The sequence below is a fragment of the Wyeomyia smithii genome, chromosome 3 (genome assembly GCF_029784165.1).
Source record: "Wyeomyia smithii strain HCP4-BCI-WySm-NY-G18 chromosome 3, ASM2978416v1, whole genome shotgun sequence".
Taxonomy (NCBI): Eukaryota; Metazoa; Arthropoda; class Insecta; order Diptera; family Culicidae; genus Wyeomyia; species Wyeomyia smithii.
Window position 1 is genome coordinate 198,343,834 of NC_073696.1, and position 19,121 is coordinate 198,362,954.

General features: G+C 39.6%; 3 protein-coding genes across 7 annotated transcripts in view; 2 read left to right on the plus strand and 1 right to left on the minus strand.

Moving 5' to 3' along the window:
- The window catches only part of LOC129731365 (calcium uptake protein 3, mitochondrial), a 176,328-nt gene that overhangs the window by 115,717 nt on the left and 41,490 nt on the right, over nt 1-19,121 (plus strand). The window lies entirely within an intron of this gene.
- On the minus strand, nt 13,021-14,139 carry LOC129731367 (uncharacterized). The gene is made up of 2 exons (XM_055691280.1): nt 13,206-14,139; nt 13,021-13,123 (listed from the first exon to the last, which is right to left on the minus strand). Exon 1 carries the CDS (start codon nt 14,118-14,120, stop codon nt 13,443-13,445), a length of 678 nt encoding a protein of 225 aa, XP_055547255.1. The 5' UTR covers nt 14,121-14,139; the 3' UTR covers nt 13,021-13,123; nt 13,206-13,442.
- On the plus strand, nt 14,172-15,284 carry LOC129731368 (uncharacterized). Its single transcript, XM_055691281.1, has 2 exons — nt 14,172-15,084; nt 15,167-15,284. Exon 1 carries the CDS (start codon nt 14,263-14,265, stop codon nt 14,845-14,847), a length of 585 nt encoding a protein of 194 aa, XP_055547256.1. The 5' UTR covers nt 14,172-14,262; the 3' UTR covers nt 14,848-15,084; nt 15,167-15,284.

Sequence of the window (19,121 nt, forward strand, 5' to 3'; positions counted from 1 at the left end):
ATATTAATCACCACCTCCGCTGCATGCACTTGAACTGTCACAGTTCGCACGCTCTGGCTGTCCATTGCGCCTTTGCTCGGATCGACGGCGATGGTAGTGAAATTGAAAGGCGCAATATTTATCACCCACAATGATCGGGCGTTGATGGTGCTAATCGTTTGCTTTATTCGACGATCTGATCGAAAAGCCTTGTTCGATGTACAGCGGACACAGGATGGTAAACATCCAAATTAGCACCGGATTACAAGGATCGTCCTAGCGCGGGCCATCGTCAACCGGGATTCCTTGTTTCGGATACTTCGTTCCGAAGATTTCTAACTTTGATCGCAGCAACTTCATGCTGATAAAGAAAATCGAACTGAAATTTATCGTTCCAAAATTAGGATGCATGTTCGGGAGAGCTCTGAGCCGCGTTTTAAACCACAGTGCTGAAAAAAGGGTGATTTAATAAGTGCCTCTCTTGAAGACAGTAAATCGGTCGTGAGCTCTACCGTTTGAAAAAATCGGTCACTTGATTTAGGTTGTTGAAAACCGCACTTGTTCCGAATATTGTAATACCGACCGATAGAAGCTGACAAAGATTATCATCACTCCCAGCAGGATTTTCACAGCGATAACTCCTTTGATATCGATCTCCACGTATCGGCCTGCAATCCGTGCTAGCCTCCAAATGACATATTTTGACCAAAAAGCATTCATAAATCTTGGTGTTATTTATTTATAACGAGTGTAGTCTGGGACCTGCTAAAGTTCAACATGGCGCGCAGCTTCGGTCTGGTGTAATTTGATACTATCTATCGGCTAAGCGTGCTTTCTTACTGTAGACAGGGTTGACTGCCCCGCGACTTGAGACATAATTCGTGCCAACGTACGCACATCTGGGTGAGGATCGTCAAGTGGCGGTAAATTTCGTCAGCGATCGGCGGTATGAATTAGTGAACAAAGGAAGAATTTGGAAAATATGCTAATTCCAGTCTACTAAAATTGGATTGCGTGAAAATATGGCATACATCGGTCGAATAGCAGCACGAGTTACTTAATGTTCTTCAAGCGTTTGCTGATGATGGGATCATGACCGTTGTTAGTCTTTTTTTTTTTTCAATATTTCAACCGATTAGAATTCAAAACCAAAATTTCCAGCGATTTTGTACTTTGATTCAGACTTGTTGTTACAACAATTAGTATTAGTTTTGCATGAGTAATACAATAATGTTTTTTTATAAAGAATGACTTGGATTTGTGTCACATTGAAATTACATTAAATTTAATTCCGATTAGGATTTAACTCAAATTTATATCAAATATAATCCAATTCCAACCCAATATTAATGCAATCCAATTCAAATTCATTTCGAACCCTTTGTATATCCAATCCAAATCCATTCCAAATGTAGTCCAAATCCTATCCGATCCAAATCCTATCCGATCCAAATCCATTCCATATTCAACCCAATCCAAATCTATTGTAAAATGATTATTTCAAACTGAAATTTAAGACTAATCGAATCCAAATCCTTTCAGAATCCAATAAATAAATCAATTCAAATTCAATCCGGGTCCAGCCCACATTCATTCTAAATCCAATTTTAATCCAATCCAAATTCTATCCAAATCCATTTGTCATTAATTTCTGTATTTTATCAATTTTTGAGCTGCCTTTTTTCTGGTTAGAAGCATAACCTTCGATTCGGACCATAAGCTACAAAATACTCGCTCTTTATAATTGGAGTGTACATTCACACTGAGTGTGCTTGACCACCATCAGGTTGATAGGTCATAAATAATGCTTTTAAAAGACATCAGGTGTAGCCTAAGATTAATTCCTTCTGCACTGACGACTTTATGAATTGATTTACGATACAAAAGAGGTCGGTGATCATTTCAGTGCTCATTTAAATTTCTCACCACATTAGTGTCTGCATTGCTCATAGAAAACGTACGCCAAGGTTACCAAGAAACACAAAGCCAAGTAATAAGCTAGCTCAAGCGTACTAATAAATAACAGTTAAATTTAGCACAAACGTAAGCTTCAAATATGCCCGCTAATTTGTGTCCCTACCCCATTTGATTAACATAGAACTGGACTAATTAGCGTAGCACTCGCCTATCGAAAGCTGTGAAGATCTGGAATGCCCAATCGTTATCGATATTACAAAACTCAGCGGGGTTTCGGCCATCTCGTCTCGTGGTGACCTTCGGGGTGGTGGCAACGGTGGAACCCGCTTTCCGCACGAATTTTTCGCACATTAGCATTTTTTGTCATTCCGTCGGATTTTTGGGTTAAAATTGTAACTTAATGAAATTCGGAGGAGAACAACCTGTGAATCAAAATGCTCGAATATTTAGGAGCTCATTCATAGAAAATGGTTCGCATAGCCTCTCTCTGATTCAAAAGAGTTTGGTGGGATGGAAATGAAAAGTACATAAATCATTCATAAAGCAAAACTTACTACATTCAACAACGCTAGTCTGTTCTAGTTTAATAGAAAAGTCATGAACTCCTGGCATCCTCAAAGTCTACATTTCCATTTAAACCAAACCCTTGATAAATGGTGTCAATTATTGAATTTCCCTCACTTACATTTGTTTACTTCTTGAACCGAAACGGAACACCGCCGCCATCCCCCTGGTCCAACATAAAACAATGCAATTGAAACTGTGTCACGCTATTACTCCCCTAACCTATGAGGAATTTAAAGAGTCAGTTTTATGGTTTTGTTTTCAATTATTACCAGGGCGACACAGAGATGCAACCGTCTTGCGTCACACATGTTGTCACTGCGTGCGTCGTTTGTCTTCCGAGTTCGAGTGGCCTTTCGGTAAGGGGGATGACGTTTCCATTTCTCGATACATTTAGCGCTAATAATGCGTGAGAACGTGCGTCTCCTTGTAAGGGTATATTTGCTCCTTCGGTTAGGGCCTTCCGACTGTCACAATCGAACACTTTCCGCATCGTAATTTTTTGCTGCATTTCAAAACAATCTTTGTCAAGGCTTACGCTCCCATTAACGGGTTTAGGCGCGTTTTCCAGAAATCATTAAGTGGAAAATGCGACAATTAACACCTTCGAGCGAGAAAGCAGTAAATAAATTATGCTTCGAACGTCGAACACGTTACGCAATGATTTTATTTCGGGTGCGATGTAATTATTTATACCTAAAACATGTGCGAGTGCTAGGCATTTTTATTAGGTTTGAACCCTGAACAACAAATGCTTTTTAACTATAACACGACTGTTTTTGAGCGTATACCAATTAGACACCACGCTATCAAAATGTTTACCAGAAATATTGTTTCACGTTGTGTTGAAGCCACAAATGGCCGACTTCGAGATACCACTTCGAATTTTCGAAGGCACAAGATAATAGTTATTGCGTTACCTTTGAAAACACTATTTTTTGTTTGCTATCGTGTAGCAACTCACTAACAATTTCCGAGCCTTGTGCTTTTTAAAATTCGAAGTGGTAGCTCGAAGTCGGCCAGTTGTGGCTTCAACACAGTTTTACCTTAAACAACTTTTTCATGGCTGGAGAATCATTGCCATTACCTTCCACCTATTTTTTGAGCGAATTAGAAGAACACTATTGAAAAATGATTCAATCATCAACAGAAACCTATTATTCGCACTTAGTAAATATAAATACAAAAACCAATTCGCCGAAAATCGCCAATGCTACAGTGGCGAAATGATTGATGATTCGAGAGCCATCGAACCGTTTCGGAGTCACAGAGCACTGTGACAACGGAATATTTTCGACCAATCAAAACAAGTTTGAGTGAGTTAATTTATTAAATTACTTTGTGGTGCCTGTTTTTTTCTCATCTCAATTTTGTATACGTTAGAATTTCAAGTGAAATGCGTTAGCTGAGGACTCAAGCTGTGACAATATTCGCTCCTCTTCTTGTTTTTGATTGTAGCTCTAACTTTGTTTTGTTTGTGAAAACGAGAATATTAAACGGTTAATTTGTACAACAGATTACCTCATCTGCACATTGTACACCATCCCAAAAAAAATCGAAATAGCCCATCACTAGTCTTCCGTCCTTACATCACAGCTCCGCTAGAAAAATAAGATTCCCATACTAAACACAAAAAATCCACTCCTCCTCTGACTAAGCATCAGTTCATCGCGAGTCGACTCACTGACGGGGTCACATAGCTGACCTCGAATGATGAATTTATGAGATCGATCGCAACAGGTCATGTTTCAAGACAGTGGCAGCTTCGAGACACGACCGGCTCTCACGCGGGACGCGCAGATGACAACCAGATCGGGCGAAAGTGAGGGAAAAGGATCACCCAGACGATCCCTGTTTTGCGTACTTCTCGTCCACTTCAAAGCGAAATGACTATCCGAAGCGGAGGTGTATCAGCAGCAGCAACAAGCAGCAGATCATTTGTCAATGCGGCAATAAAAATGAGGCATTGTTTTTACACAATCCGCTGCTGCTGCTGCTGCTGCTGCCGCCGTTTTCCTAGAGGGAGTGTCCTTTTTATTGGTTATACGAAGGATCTTAGATCGTGAGAAGCGGCCGGAAATATGTCCTTTGTGATGAATTAGGTTTACCCGTGAATTTATGGTCACTGATAAAGTTTAATGAGTCCCATCCTAGGGTGCGCTCAGGAAATTGAGCGATAAATTTTGTCTGACATAGTGTTTGGCTATTTGTTTTTTTTTTTTTTTAAGTTGGACATGTTATGCAGTTGAGTTTTTCGAGAATTCGTCCATCGGATTTGTTGGGATGAAAACTTTTCGATGAATACTTTTCGGTTCATATATAAGCAACATGTGTCTTTTTTTCTCATAATAATAAATTTTCTTTTTCGTTTTTGATAACCGTTACGCATTGTAAAGAGCTTATTTATTTGAAGGTTTGTGTAATTTATACTGAACATTTTTTGGCAATTTTTGGGTTTGATTTTGAAGTTCGGTGGAATTTTCGAGTAGTCGAAAATTCAACAGTTATTTCAATCAAGTAAATGCCTAATGAAAAAGACTTATCTCGCGAGTTTCTATACGTTTCTTGTTTTATGTCTGCCCGCTACTAGTAGATCACACCTTATTTATCTTACCAGTCAGCTCCGGATCAACGAAGTTATCTCCATTCAATCCGGTCCATGGCTGCAGCGCGCCAGCCAACTCGTCTGCGGAGGCCCCGCAGATTGTCTTCCATTTGGTCGGGCCACCTTGCTCGCTGCGCTCCTTGTCGCCTCGTTGAGATCAGTCCTCCAGGTTTTCGCAGTTTCGACGATAAGCGGTTCTCTCAGTAGCTGATGAGACTCGTGGTTCGTCCGCCTCCGCCTGGATCAATCTTCCATATGCACTCTACCGAAGATGAAACGCGGCACCTCCCGATCGAAAACCCCAAGGGTGCGGTGGTCCTCCACACACATGGTTCATGTTTCGTGGCCGTAGAGGACTCCCGTTCTGATCAGCGTTTTGTAGATGGTCAACTTCTTGCGGCAGCAAATTTCGCATCGCTTTTCGTATTACATCTTGCAAAGCGATATTTCATAACAAGTATAGTCCATCACCTCAACGTAAGCCTCTTCGAGATTCGCAATACTACGCAATACTCCCACACCATCATCACTTGACCAGCCGTGTAAGTTTATCCGGGAAACCGTAATCGTGCATATTCTGCCATAGATGATGTCGATCGATTGTGTGGATACATTGTATTCACGACAATCAGTTTCTTTTTTTGTTTGTGGTGGTACGGGCGCCCATGAATTGCGGCTGGTATTACCCCACGAACTCCCTCGCAAACAGTGATAGTCAACGGCAGACTGGTCGTTTTTCCTCAGAGAATCAATAGCATGTAGAAGAATATCTTTCACTGTGAAAACAACTACTATCACACTTCTGGGCATAGCGACGCAATAGCTTGAAGAGAGCAGCGGATCGTTTGTATCTGAGGAGCATGCAAAAAACACCACGGTGAAATCTGAAATATCTCTCCAGAGAAATAATAAACTGATGTGAGCTTCCTCTCACGAAATGACATTAACTACACAACAGAGCCTTACTGCAATGCTTCTACAGTGTGTTTCTTAAGCATTTATCAAATAAGAAGAGTATCTAGGTAAGACAGCAGAATGCGTTGTTTGCTTTGCATCTCGAAACTGGGAAAATATTAAATCCAGCCGCCCGTCACGCATGTTTGCTCTTCGATTTCATCTCAGCTGTGCGCACCGCGGTGTACTTCTGTGTATTCTTACTAGATTGATTCACCACTCATATTTCGCTCAGCTGTGGTGTAAGCAGCAAGTGAATGATTTGTCTACGAGCGCCGAAACTTGTGTTGTGTTGTGTTTGTGAAGAAGAAAGAAGTGTGGTGCAAATAATTACTACACACAGTTTTCATGCTGGACAAAAAATGAGTGCTGATTATTCACTCTGCTCTTTCCACATGTTGAGGAGAATAACAAAGCCTGTTCAACGGCATAGAATGTCGGAGAATACCTTGTAGCCAGCTTGTCACCTTTTTTTTCAAATGGGGTATACGGTAAACTTTATTCACTCTTCCAGTAGATCTCCAAAATAACACAGTGTAGCATCTTAGCAAGCACTTCGTCGTTAGTGGTTAGTTCCAGCTGTTTTGTTGTTTTTCACCTGACCGATCTCCTCTTTAACTTCCAAGGATCAGAGTTCAGGAGCTAAAATTCTGTCGTCATCCACGCGTACTTCAAGTTCGAATTTCACTTAACACGAACTTAGAAGTTCACATAAGGTTCAGATTTGGTTCGTGGAACTTTCTTGCTGAACAACAGGACACATTACTCACAAACCGAACTTCATTCTAAATGTACATATGATGGTTTTCACCCAAATATGAACTGAGAATAAATTGTTTCTCATTGGGTAAAACTGCTGGAGTAGATAATGTAAATGCTAGAGTTATTCAAGATTGCTTCAATGTCATTGGTCACACTTCGCTGGACCTCATTAATGAATCGTTGCAAACAGGGCACGTGCCTTTGGTGTGGAAAGAATAGTTGGTTGTTCCGATTCAAAAGGTTGCTGGAACGATTAAAGCCGAAGAGTTTCGTCCCATCAACATGTTACACACATTAGAAAAGATATTAGAGATATTGGCAAGTGATGACGGTGAGCATGGTAGTTTGTGTACCACTAGTGTGCTGATTTAAAAGCTATTTTTTTGTGTGAAATCAAGTGCTTTTGGTGATCTAGTGCTAGTGATCCGACGGCATAATTGGATATCTCAACGGATAAGTAGAAGTGTCTTTGTATGCTTTTAATTTATTCTGTTTTTTATCGATTTATTTTATACCAGCGCCGACCAACGCATCTATGTTATATAGACGCTACGGCTGCTGATTAAAATTTCATTGTTGTGTTTTTTCATTGTTCATTTGCCTTTACCCTCCGTTGCTGCTGGACGAGTCCAGCGTATTAGTCTGCAGCAGCTTCGGCTTGTTTGCAGCGGGAAGATGGATTGTGGCAAATGTGGTAATATCATTCGCATTAGCGACGATCCGGTTGTTTGCGTTGGTAAATGCAAATCTCAGTTCCACAGAGTTTGCACGCCCCTTACGAAAATATCAGCGAAAGTCGTTAATGATAATGATAATATTGTATTTAAATGTGTTTCGTGTTTATCAGCCTGTGATGACGGTGGGAAAGATGATGTTTTGAGTGAGTTGACAAAGATGAGAGATGCCTTATCATCTGTCTCTCAGTCGCTCACAAATAATCAAAACAAAATTGAAACCCAGATAAATGTGGCTGTTTCTAACGCGATCGATACTATTTTGAAATCTGTCAGCGATTCTCTTCGTGAGAGTCTGGTAAACATTGAGACCAGTGTTGCCAGAAAGCTGGATGATTTCAAAAACCAAATAGTCTTAAATACCGATCGCGATAGAAATAATGGTCCAATGAACAGAAAAAGGAGTCGAAATGAGAGAACGGTTCACTCTGAGTCGGACTCTAACCCCAGTAAAAAGATGTTACTAGTACGTGATGACGAGGTTTTTTCGGAAAGTTTACCAACATACGCGAATGTTTTAGCGAGTTCGACTGGGAGTATATCAAATAAATTACAGAAAAAGGAAAACCGTAAGGCTCGGCCGGTCATTGTGATCAAACCGGTCGAGACTTCTCAATCTAGTGAAGATACTAGATGTTTTTTGAAAAAAACTTTAGATCCAAAAATCCACAAAATCAGGAACTTTAGAAACGGTAAGAATGGCTCGATAATTGCAGAGTGTGCAGTAGGGGAATAAGGTTGAGGAAGTTAAAAAAGACATTGAAAGCAACCTGGGTGAACGATATAATGCTGTTATTCCCACAATCGCGAGGCCTAAGTTGAAGATTGTGGGAATGAGTGATCGATATTCCTCCGATGAATTCATAGACTTGTTGAAAAGTCAGAATGATAGTATCGGCTTTAAAGAAGTAAAGGTTATTGCCGAGTATGAAAATTCACGCTTCAAATATAACAAGTTTAACGTGATAATCGAAGTTGATCTAGACACTTATAACTGCCTAATGAATGCTGGAAAAGTAAGCATTGGGTGGGACAAGTGTTTTGTACGAGAGGCCATAAATGTATTGCGTTGCTTTAAACGTGGCGAATTTGGTCATAAAAGCACAGAGTGTGTTAATCCTGAGACATGCTCTAAATGCAGTGAAAAGCACAAAACATCGGAATGCGCTTCTACTGATTATAAATGCGTAAATTGTTTAAAACATAATAACGAGTTAAAAATGAATTTGGACGCGAAACATCCAGCATCAAGTTCGCAGTGTCCAGTTTTTCGGAGACTGTTTGAAAAAAGAAAAAGCAACATGTTGTCAAGTAAATAGCAGCTGAAGAAAATGCAATGTGAGAGGAAATTAGAAATAGTTTATCTTAGTATTGCTGGTTTATCCACGAATTATGTTGCTTTGCGGCATCTTGTGGAATAAAAACGACCAATGTTAGTATTGCTGGCTGAAACTCACATAGTGGAAACTGATGCATTTGATCAATATAGTATTCCGGGTTATAAAGTTGCTTTTTGCCTTTCACATTCCAGACATACTGGTGGGGTTGCTATTTACGCCAAGGAATCAGTCAAGTTCAACATTCTATCAAACAAATCTGTCGAAAACGATTGGTTCCTGGGAATATCAGTTCAGAGAGGCATGACGATGGGAAATTTTGGAATAGTCTACCATTCCCCCAGTTCGAGTGACCAGCGTTTTTTGGAAATTTTAGATAACTGGTGGGAAAATTTTGTTGATTTGAATAAATTAAACGTAATTGCTGGTGATTTAAATATTGACTGGCTTGGTGGATCGAACTCGAATCAATTAAAGCAATTAGTCGGTTTTTTCAATCTAAGACAAACAGTTTTTCAATTTACAAGAATTTCCAGACACTCTCGTACCTTGATTGATCATGTGTTCTCCAATTTTGATAATGTTAATTCCTTCACAGAGGCCGATTATAAAATAACAGACCATGAGACAATTTGTATTTCAATTGAAAACGATCAAAACCGAGAGGATAAAGTAAAAATAAAGTGCTGGAATAGTTATTCGAAACAAGCAATGTCTCAGCTTGTTTCAAGAAGTTTGAATTTTCATCCAATAACTGGAGATTTGGACAATAAAGCAGCTGTTATAACCAAAACGTTGAAAGACTGTACCAAGAATCTAGTTTCTGAAAAATTTGTTGAGTTACAAAATTCGAACAGCTGGTACTCTTTAGATCTTGTGCGTTTAAAACGTAGAAGAGATAAATGTTATAAAAAATTTTGTAGAAGTAATGATAACGATGATTGGAACAGGTACACCGCGGCGCGAAACATATATTCACGCACCTTGAAAAAGGTTAGATGTGCATATATACAACGGAAGATCGATCAACATCAAAATAACAGCAAAGAGTTATGGAAAACTTTAAAAAAATTAATGAAAAGTAATAATACATTATCACAGTGCATAACTTTCAATGGTATTGAGGAAAACTCCGCGCGAGTTATTGCAAATAAATTTAACAGTTATTTCGTTGAAAGTGTTCAATCGATCAATCAAAGTATTGATGTGGTCAATGAACCTGACGAGATAATACAGCCGATCCATAATAAATGTAGATTTGATGGTTTTCATCCTATTACTTTTGCAGAGTTGAAAGATATTTGTTTCTCTTTGAAGAGATCGGCTGGTATCGACAATGTCAACGCAAAAGTAATACGAGATTGCTTTCATGTAATTGGACACGACCTGCTGGACCTTGTTAACGAATCTTTACAAACAGGGCACGTGCCTGAAGTTTGGAAGGAATCTCTTGTGGTTCCTATCCCCAAAATTACTGGGATGGATAAAGTCGAAGAGTTCCGCCCCATTAATATACTGCACACATTAGAGAAAATTTTGGAGCTAATTGTTAAAGGCCAGCTAATGCATTATTTAAACAGTAATGATTTGCTGATCCCAGAACAATCAGGTTATCGAGAGGGACACTCTTGTGAGTCTGCATTGAATTTGGTGTTAGCAAAATGGAAAGAGAAAATCGAGGCTAAAGAAACTATTTTTGCGGTGTTTCTGGATCTAAAACGCGCTTTTGAAACAATTTCTAGGCCCTTATTGTTGCAAACATTAAAGCGCTTTGGTATCGTAGGGACAGCATATAAATGGTTTGAAAGCTATTTGTGTGCTAGAACTCAGAAGACTCGTTTTTATGATTCTGAATCAGTTTCCATTGCTAATACACTGGGTGTACCGCAAGGAAGTGTTTTAGGGCCCATTTTGTTTATAATTTATATTAATGACATGAAGCGAGTTTTACGGTTTTGTGATGTAAATTTATTTGCCGACGACACTGTTCTGTTCATTGCGGCTAAAAATCCAAATGATGTTGAAACACTTTTAAACCAAGACTTACATTATCTGGCGAATTGGTTAAATTTTAAACAACTTAAGCTTAACATTAGCAAAACTAAATATTTGATTATTTCTTCGGCCAACTCCAGACCAGACGTAAATATTGCAATTAATGGTGAGACGATTGATCGCGTGAATGAGTTAAAATATCTTGGAGTAATCATTGATGACAAGTTAACTTTCAAGTCTCACATTGACAACGTCATCAGAAAAATGGCTAAAAATACGGTATTCTGTGCCGTTTAAAAAATGAATTGACTGTTAGTAGTAAATTTTTGTTGTATAAGTCAATCATTTCACCACATATAGACTTTTGCTCATCCATCTTATTCCTTGCAAATAATACACAAATATTGAGATTACAGCGGTTACAAAATAAAGTAATGCGATTAATATTAAGATGTAATAGATACACTTCCTCGAGTTTCATGCTGGACGCGTTGCAATGGCTTTCTGTGAAGCAACGAGTATATTTTTTGACAATGGTGTTCCTTTAGAAAATTTTTAATAATATGCTGCCTCGATATTTGTGTGATCGAATTGATAGGGGAAGTGATTTTCATAGGTACAACACTAGAAACGCGGAAGACGCTAGAACACCACACTTTTTATTTAGTAGATCACAGAACTCTCTGTTGTATAAAGGAATTAACTTTTTCAATTCGATGCCCAGACAAGTGAAACGTGCAGCAACAATGGCGGAGTTTAAAAGGCTTTGTATTTCACACATAAAATCTGTTTTGTAGACAGATTTCAACGAATTTTTTGTTAATTAATAAAGAAGATTGTAATATTTAAGTATATTTTTTTTCAAATTTATCTGGTACACTAAGTTATTATGTTCATTGATGATGATGGATTTTTGTTTGAATATAGCTAATAATATTAAATAGTAGAGTTAAAAAAAAATGAGTTGACTACACATGTTTGAGCCACGCGCGCGTAGACTGACATAGACAATCTGGATACTGAGTACATCAGGGTTAAACCCCTGAAATTGAAACAAAAGGCATATCGGGTTGATAAGTTGCTTTTTTGGTTTGTAATATTATATATATTTTCATTAAGATTTTTAATATTTATCTGTTTTCACGATTTAGAACAAAGGGTTGGGAGAAAAAACTGAAAAGGCTTGGGTTTGCCTGTGGACTGTATAGCTCGTTATCGATAACTATAGTATCATAGGATCTCTCTCGTAGTTTTGGATCGTTATCCAGAACCAATTCTGATTAGTTAAAGCTCTTAAATGTTAGGTTCGATTCCTAACCAAATCCAGATAATTTTCGGGTTGGAAACGTTTTGGATGAGCCTTGGATCAATGATGTTATTGGAAAATCGTTTTTTTTTTTTAATTTTCAAATTATTGGTATTCTTTTGAAGGGTTACTATGTCTGTATTAATAACTAGTTTGTTTGCCTACTGGTTACATTGTATGTCTTTAAATAATATCTTTCTTAGATAAATCGACCAGCTCAAACCGATGTAGGGGTATGAGGTGGGACCATCATCATCATCATCACCATCATCATCACCATCATCATCATCATAGAACTAGTTGTTAAAGGCCAGCTTCTAGAATATTTAAATACTAACTCGTTGCTAATTCCGGAACAATCAGGCTACCGGGAAGGCCACTCATGTGAAACCGCGTTAAACTTAGTACTAGCAAAATGGAAAGATAACTTAGAAAATAGAGACACAATATTTGCTGTTTTTTTTTTTTTTGGATCTAAAACGCGCTTTTGAGACAATTTCTAGGCCCTTATTGTTGAACACAATCAAGCGCTTTGAAATTTCGAGTACTGCATTCAGATGGTTTGAAAGCTACTTGTCTGACAGAACTCAACGGACTGTTCTCAATGATTCTGTTTCTAGTCCCGTGGAGGATGATCTTGGAGTTCCACAGGGAAGTGTATTAGGGCCCCTTTTGTTTATTATGTATATAAATGACATGCGACGAGTTTTACGTTTTTGTGATATTAATCTTTTTGCCGATGACACCGTATTATTCATAGCAGCTAAGAATTTAGAAGAAGCCGTTTCACATTTGAACGAAGATTTACGTTCTCTAAGCAGATGGTTAAAGTATAAGCAATTGAAATTAATATAAAACTAAATTTATGATTTAAGGGATTTATATTTCGGCTTGCAGTCTAATGAATTGCGTTGATTTCTATCTGCTCATCACCAACGTTTCGGTCCTTCTATGGGACCATCATCAGGGCCTAAAATATATTTCACATTTTACGTACAAATTGATTTACATTAGGACAATATTACACTATATGACATTGAAAAACTACTCACTCGAGAACAGTAACCAACAAGTTAAAAAGTTTTTGCTAAACATAAAAAGGTCGGGTCGTAAAGGGTTTAATGCCGTACATCCGAAGCGCAGATTCAAGTTTTGGTACATTTGGTGAAAAAACCTATCGAGCGATACACTTCGCCTCCATCACACAAAAATTTTCCCACTCGAACTGTCGGACTCTAGCCCAAACACCAATACTACAGGGGAGGAAGAAATATTCTGTGCGGACAAGTCTATGAGCTTTGGTTAGTGTTGGAATCAAATGCTTCGTTGGTGTCGCTTTGGTGCTGACGGGCTGCTGTTGGTCGCTCCGCTCTCAGATTCGCTACACTTGTAAGCAGATAGCTATATGTAGCGCTGATGCCATCAGTGTCCGTACGTCGATTGACCGTATCAGGAGTGGTGTATATGTGGCACATCTCCAATACCGGCAGCGCCTGTGTTTTGAAACTGGTATCGACTATCGATGGATTGTTTATATCAAAACGGTGTTGTTGATCTATAGCGTGCTCCAACAGAGCAGATTTCTCTCTGAGCTGCTGTATCAGTGGATCAGAGTATTCGTGACCAGTCGATAGGTGCCGATCGAGAGTGTTCACTAACGACTGGTGGCCGTACATCCTCGTTCGCAGCTGATTTTTGGTCATACCGATGTAGCATTTCTCGCAGTCAATACATGCAATTCGGTATACGGCATTACTTTTCTGCATGTGGGGAACGGGATCTTTAGCAGTCTTACACAAACTCTTGACTGTGTGATCGCTGCTGCAAGCGATTCCCACCGAAGGCATGTTGATTTTTAGTGTGCGTTTTATCATAGGTGTGAGACCTGGTACATGTACCAACGATCGATAACAGTCTGGTTTGCTAGTTGTTTTTGTTATTTCTGGAGGGCGGCCGTGGCGAAGCATTCTGTTGATAAGCCGCAGTGGATAGTTGTTACTGCGGCTTATCAACAGAATGCTTCGCCACGGCCGCCCTCCAGAAATAACAAAAACAACTAGCAAACCAGACTGTTATCGATCGTTGGTACATGTACCAGGTCTCACACCTATGATAAAACGCACACTAAAAATCAACATGCCTTCGGTGGGAATCGCTTGCAGCAGCGATCACACAGTCAAGAGTTTGTGTAAGACTGCTAAAGATCCCGTTCCCCACATGCAGAAAAGTAATGCCGTATACCGAATTGCATGTATTGACTGCGAGAAATGCTACATCGGTATGACCAAAAATCAGCTGCGAACGAGGATGTACGGCCACCAGTCGTTAGTGAACACTCTCGATCGGCACCTATCGACTGGTCACGAATACTCTGATCCACTGATACAGCAGCTCAGAGAGAAATCTGCTCTGTTGGAGCACGCTATAGATCAACAACACCGTTTTGATATAAACAATCCATCGATAGTCGATACCAGTTTCAAAACACAGGCGCTGCCGGTATTGGAGATGTGCCACATATACACCACTCCTGATACGGTCAATCGACGTACGGACACTGATGGCATCAGCGCTACATATAGCTATCTGCTTACAAGTGTAGCGAATCTGAGAGCGGAGCGACCAACAGCAGCCCGTCAGCACCAAAGCGACACCAACGAAGCATTTGATTCCAACACTAACCAAAGCTCATAGACTTGTCCGCACAGAATATTTCTTCCTCCCCTGTAGTATTGGTGTTTGGGCTAGAGTCCGACAGTTCGAGTGGGAAAATTTTTGTGTGATGGAGGCGAAGTGTATCGCTCGATAGGTTTTTTCACCAAATGTACCAAAACTTGAATCTGCGCTTCGGATGTACGGCATTAAACCCTTTACGACCCGACCTTTTTATGTTTAGCAAAAACTTTTTAACTTGTTGGTTACTGTTCTCGAGTGAGTAGTTTTTCAATGTCATATAGTGTAATATTGTCCTAATGTAAATCAATTTGTACGTAAAATGTGAAATATATTTTAGGCCCTGATGATGGTCCCATAGAAGGACCGAAACGTTGGTGATGAGCAGATAGAAATCAACGCAATTCATTAGACTGCAAGCCGAAATATAAATCCCTTAAATAATACATCAATTCCAGTCGAAAACTTAAGTTACTAAATTTATGATTTTCTTGCGCACCGTTTTAAATGACGCTGTCTCTGTTATTATAGATGATGAGGCAATTGGTCGCGTTCGGGAGATTAAATATCTTGGCGTGATTATTGATGACAACCTAAAGTTCAACGCTCACATTGACAATGTCATCAAGAAAATTGCCAAAAAGTATGGAATTCTATGCCGTCTGAAAAACGAATTAACGATTAGTAGTAAAATACAGCTATACAAGTCAATCATCTCTCCACATTTGGATTTTTGCCCTACTTTTTTGTACTTAGCCAATAATACACAACTATTGAGGTTACAGCGTTTGCAGAATAGAATAATGCGTTTGATTTTAAATTGTGATAAATTAACTTCCTCTGTTTTCATGTTGGACGCTTTGCAATGGCTATCTGTGAAGCAGCGAATTGTTCATTTATCTATGGTGTTCATTCTTAAAATAATTAATGGTTTGCTACCTCAATATTTGTGTGATCGAATTGAAAGAGAAAGAGATTTTCATAAATATAACACTAGAAACGCGGATGAAATAAGAACACCTTTCTTTCTAACGAGAGCTTCACAAAATTCATTGTTGGTATAAATTTTTTCAATTCGATGCCAAGACATGTTAAACGTGCACCAACACTTGCGGAGTTCAAGAGACAATGTATTTCACACGTGAAAGTTTCTATTGTATAGAACGACACTAAGTTTTTCAAAATGATGTAGAGTTCACCTGACGAAGTTTGAACAAACGGATCTTAAATGACGAAGTTTTAACAAACGGATTTATTTTAGATGAACTATTTGCTTTGGTTTCTATTCATATAATGATTGTTTTATTGAAGCTTGTAAATGACGAAGTTTTATACGAACATATCTGATTGTGTTGTAAAATTTTTTTTATATGTTTATATTAAATTGGACTTTTCTAAATTTATAACAACAAAACTACTGTGTTCGTCACGGTGATGATGATAGATTTTTTTTTTCATTTATGTTGTAGCTTTAAAAATAATAGAAAGAGACTACAGAAGCTTGAGCCTCGCGCGCGGTTTTCAGATATAAATGATTTCTTTTAGCAAATTAAAATTGTTATTTGAATGCTTAGAAAAAATCATGAAATAGTTGTGGTTGGTCTGGCTGAAGGTCATGAAAACCCTGTACTAGTTTTGTGTGCTCTATGAATCAAGTATACAGTTTTTGAAGAAGTTTGTATCTGGAGGTAAAATCAGTTCGTTTTTTTTTTTTTTGTTTTGTATAACTGATTTGAATGTGATCACATTAATTATCTATAGATAAATCGTCCAGCTCAAACCTTTGTAGGGGTATGCGGCGGGACCATCATGAAGAAAAAAAAATTCTTTCGTACCGGTTGTTCCGATCCGTATTCACTTTTCCGATATTAGCAACGTTTAGTGTTTGCGGGGCGGATTGTTGGGCCTTCCCCAACCACCTGTGTCGTCGGTGGACCATCGTATCACCTTTGTTTGGAGTCCCGCTAGTTTCATCGCATTATCTTGGTGAACAGACGCTCGAGTTGGCGAAGCATTTTCTCTACCACCGAAGTATGGTTTCAGCGCTAATGATTGGTCCCACCTTCTTTTTTACAACACCCAGTTTGTAAATATCCCGTGTGCTCTACCTCCACCGTGGAGGCTCCACGTGGTACCGACTGGGACACGAGCAACCAATATCGGTGAATCGTGCTGACAGGGCTGTTCTCCTTGGAGAGCAACTTGCATGAGCGGCTGTTCCCAAGGTCAGGGGCGGCTCAAACAGCGACTGATCCGGAGCTGTCTCGCCATCTACACCTAAGGAGGCAGCTTCGTCGCGAGACTAGGCATCGCAGCCCTAGTAAGGCAGCATGCTGGAATAAACATACTCCGAACAATCCAGAGAATCGAAACAATCGGTATAGACTAGACGAACGAGAAAGGACAACGATTGCAAACTTGGCACTTGAAATGTTAGGACTCTGCTCGAACCGGCACGCGCGAGCATCTCGGCCAAAGAGCTACGGAAGGCAAACGTGGAGGTAGCAGCCATACAAGAGGTGCGTTGGCCTGAAACCGGAGAACGTGAATTCCGGGCGGTTGATCCGACCGCGGGCACTTCTTTTAAGTATCACATCTACTACAGTTGCAGCGAGAATAGGGCGTCGGTTCGTGCTACTCGGAAACCAAATGAAGCGTGTCAATAGACGGGGGCCTATAAAAAACCGTATATGCGTATTGAGGATCAAGGGCTTTAGTTACAGCCTTATTAACGTGTACGCGCCGACGAACGTTAAAACCGATGACGTAAAGGAGGAGTTCTATAAGCTTCTTCAGAAAATGGAGAGTGCCAACAACATGACATAAAGATCATCATCGGAGATATGAACGCACAAGTCGGACGAGAGGAGTTCTTTCGTCTCTTGATTGGTAAGAAAAGCCTCCACTCTACAACCACCGAAACGGCTTAAGGTTAGCGAACTTGCCGCGGTCATGGAGAATGGCCATCTGAATTCTGCGCGTCTGAACATTCGGAAGCACACCTGGAGACACCCCGATGGCCTGCTCCCCGATCGACATGCTGATCGACGACCGGCACTTTTCAGACGTCATAGATGTGCGGTCCTTACGTCTGGACAGCTAGCGGTTTTCAGCGGAAGGAGTTACCGCAGAGTATACTCGGAAAGTTGATGAACGGATCGGTGAACCAGCTGGAGTGGACCTAACCGAGCAGTGGAAGCACATCCATGATGCGGTCAGCGAAACAGTGTGAGAAGTGATAGGCATGACAACGGAAAACACGCGTTGTGGGTGATTCGATACTGAGTGTGTAGAGAGAAGAACGGGGCCCACGCCAACACGTTAGTAGCAGCTTATCGTGTGACGCGTCATGCGGGAGAAATACCGGGAGGCAAGAGCTGCCGAGAAGAGGTTTCACCGCCGTAAGAAACGTGTGCTATACGATCGTGTCCTCACGGGCGGAGAATTGCTAGGAAAGTCGTCGAGGGGAACAGGATAGAAATTCGTGAGAACGGACTAGCTTTGAACCCGCTAACGTTGGACGAGGTGAAGAATGCTTGTAAAGAGCCAAAGAACCACAAAGCCGCTGGGACTATTTTAAGAGGGTGTGGTCTGAGAAACAACTACCTACGGGCTGCACTATGATCGGAATCGTGAAATTTCACGACAAAAATCTGTAAGTCGGAAACCATAGATGCTAGAGATTTCTTGTCTTTTAGAAAGTTGCTCTACTAAGAGGAATCTATCTTTTGGTATTACGGGTTACTAGGGGGGTCCTATTGTACTCAAAATAAAAATTGTAACTTTTTTATCTTCCACAAAATTGTAGCTAATTTAATTTCATGAAACTTTGTTAAAAAAATTATTGCTCTACCTCGTTTCCTCACTGTTTTAGGGCAATTTTTCCAAATTCATTCGGGGTGGGTCTAAAAAAATTACTATTATTGCTCTAGTTCTTTCAGCTTTATTCGGATTTGAAAGTGGTGTTCGAGTGACTTTTAGGGCGTGAAAAATTGCATATTTTGACGCTAATAGATAATTGCTAACTTTTCAGAGAAAAAAGTTACAGGTATTTTTTCGTTCTAAAATGATACTTTTTGGAGGCTCCCTACTCCTTTGTTTGCACATATATGCAACAACAACACGTTTAGGATGAAAGTTCATAGTTTCACCTTCAAAATGCATTTTGTATAATTAGTCAACTTTTGTTCCCTTTAGGGTTAAAATGCATTTAAAAACTTCGAGTTTTCACACAAAAATTTGCTAATCTAGCATTCAAAACCATTTAGTTATTCCAATTCGATTTTTATTTGGAA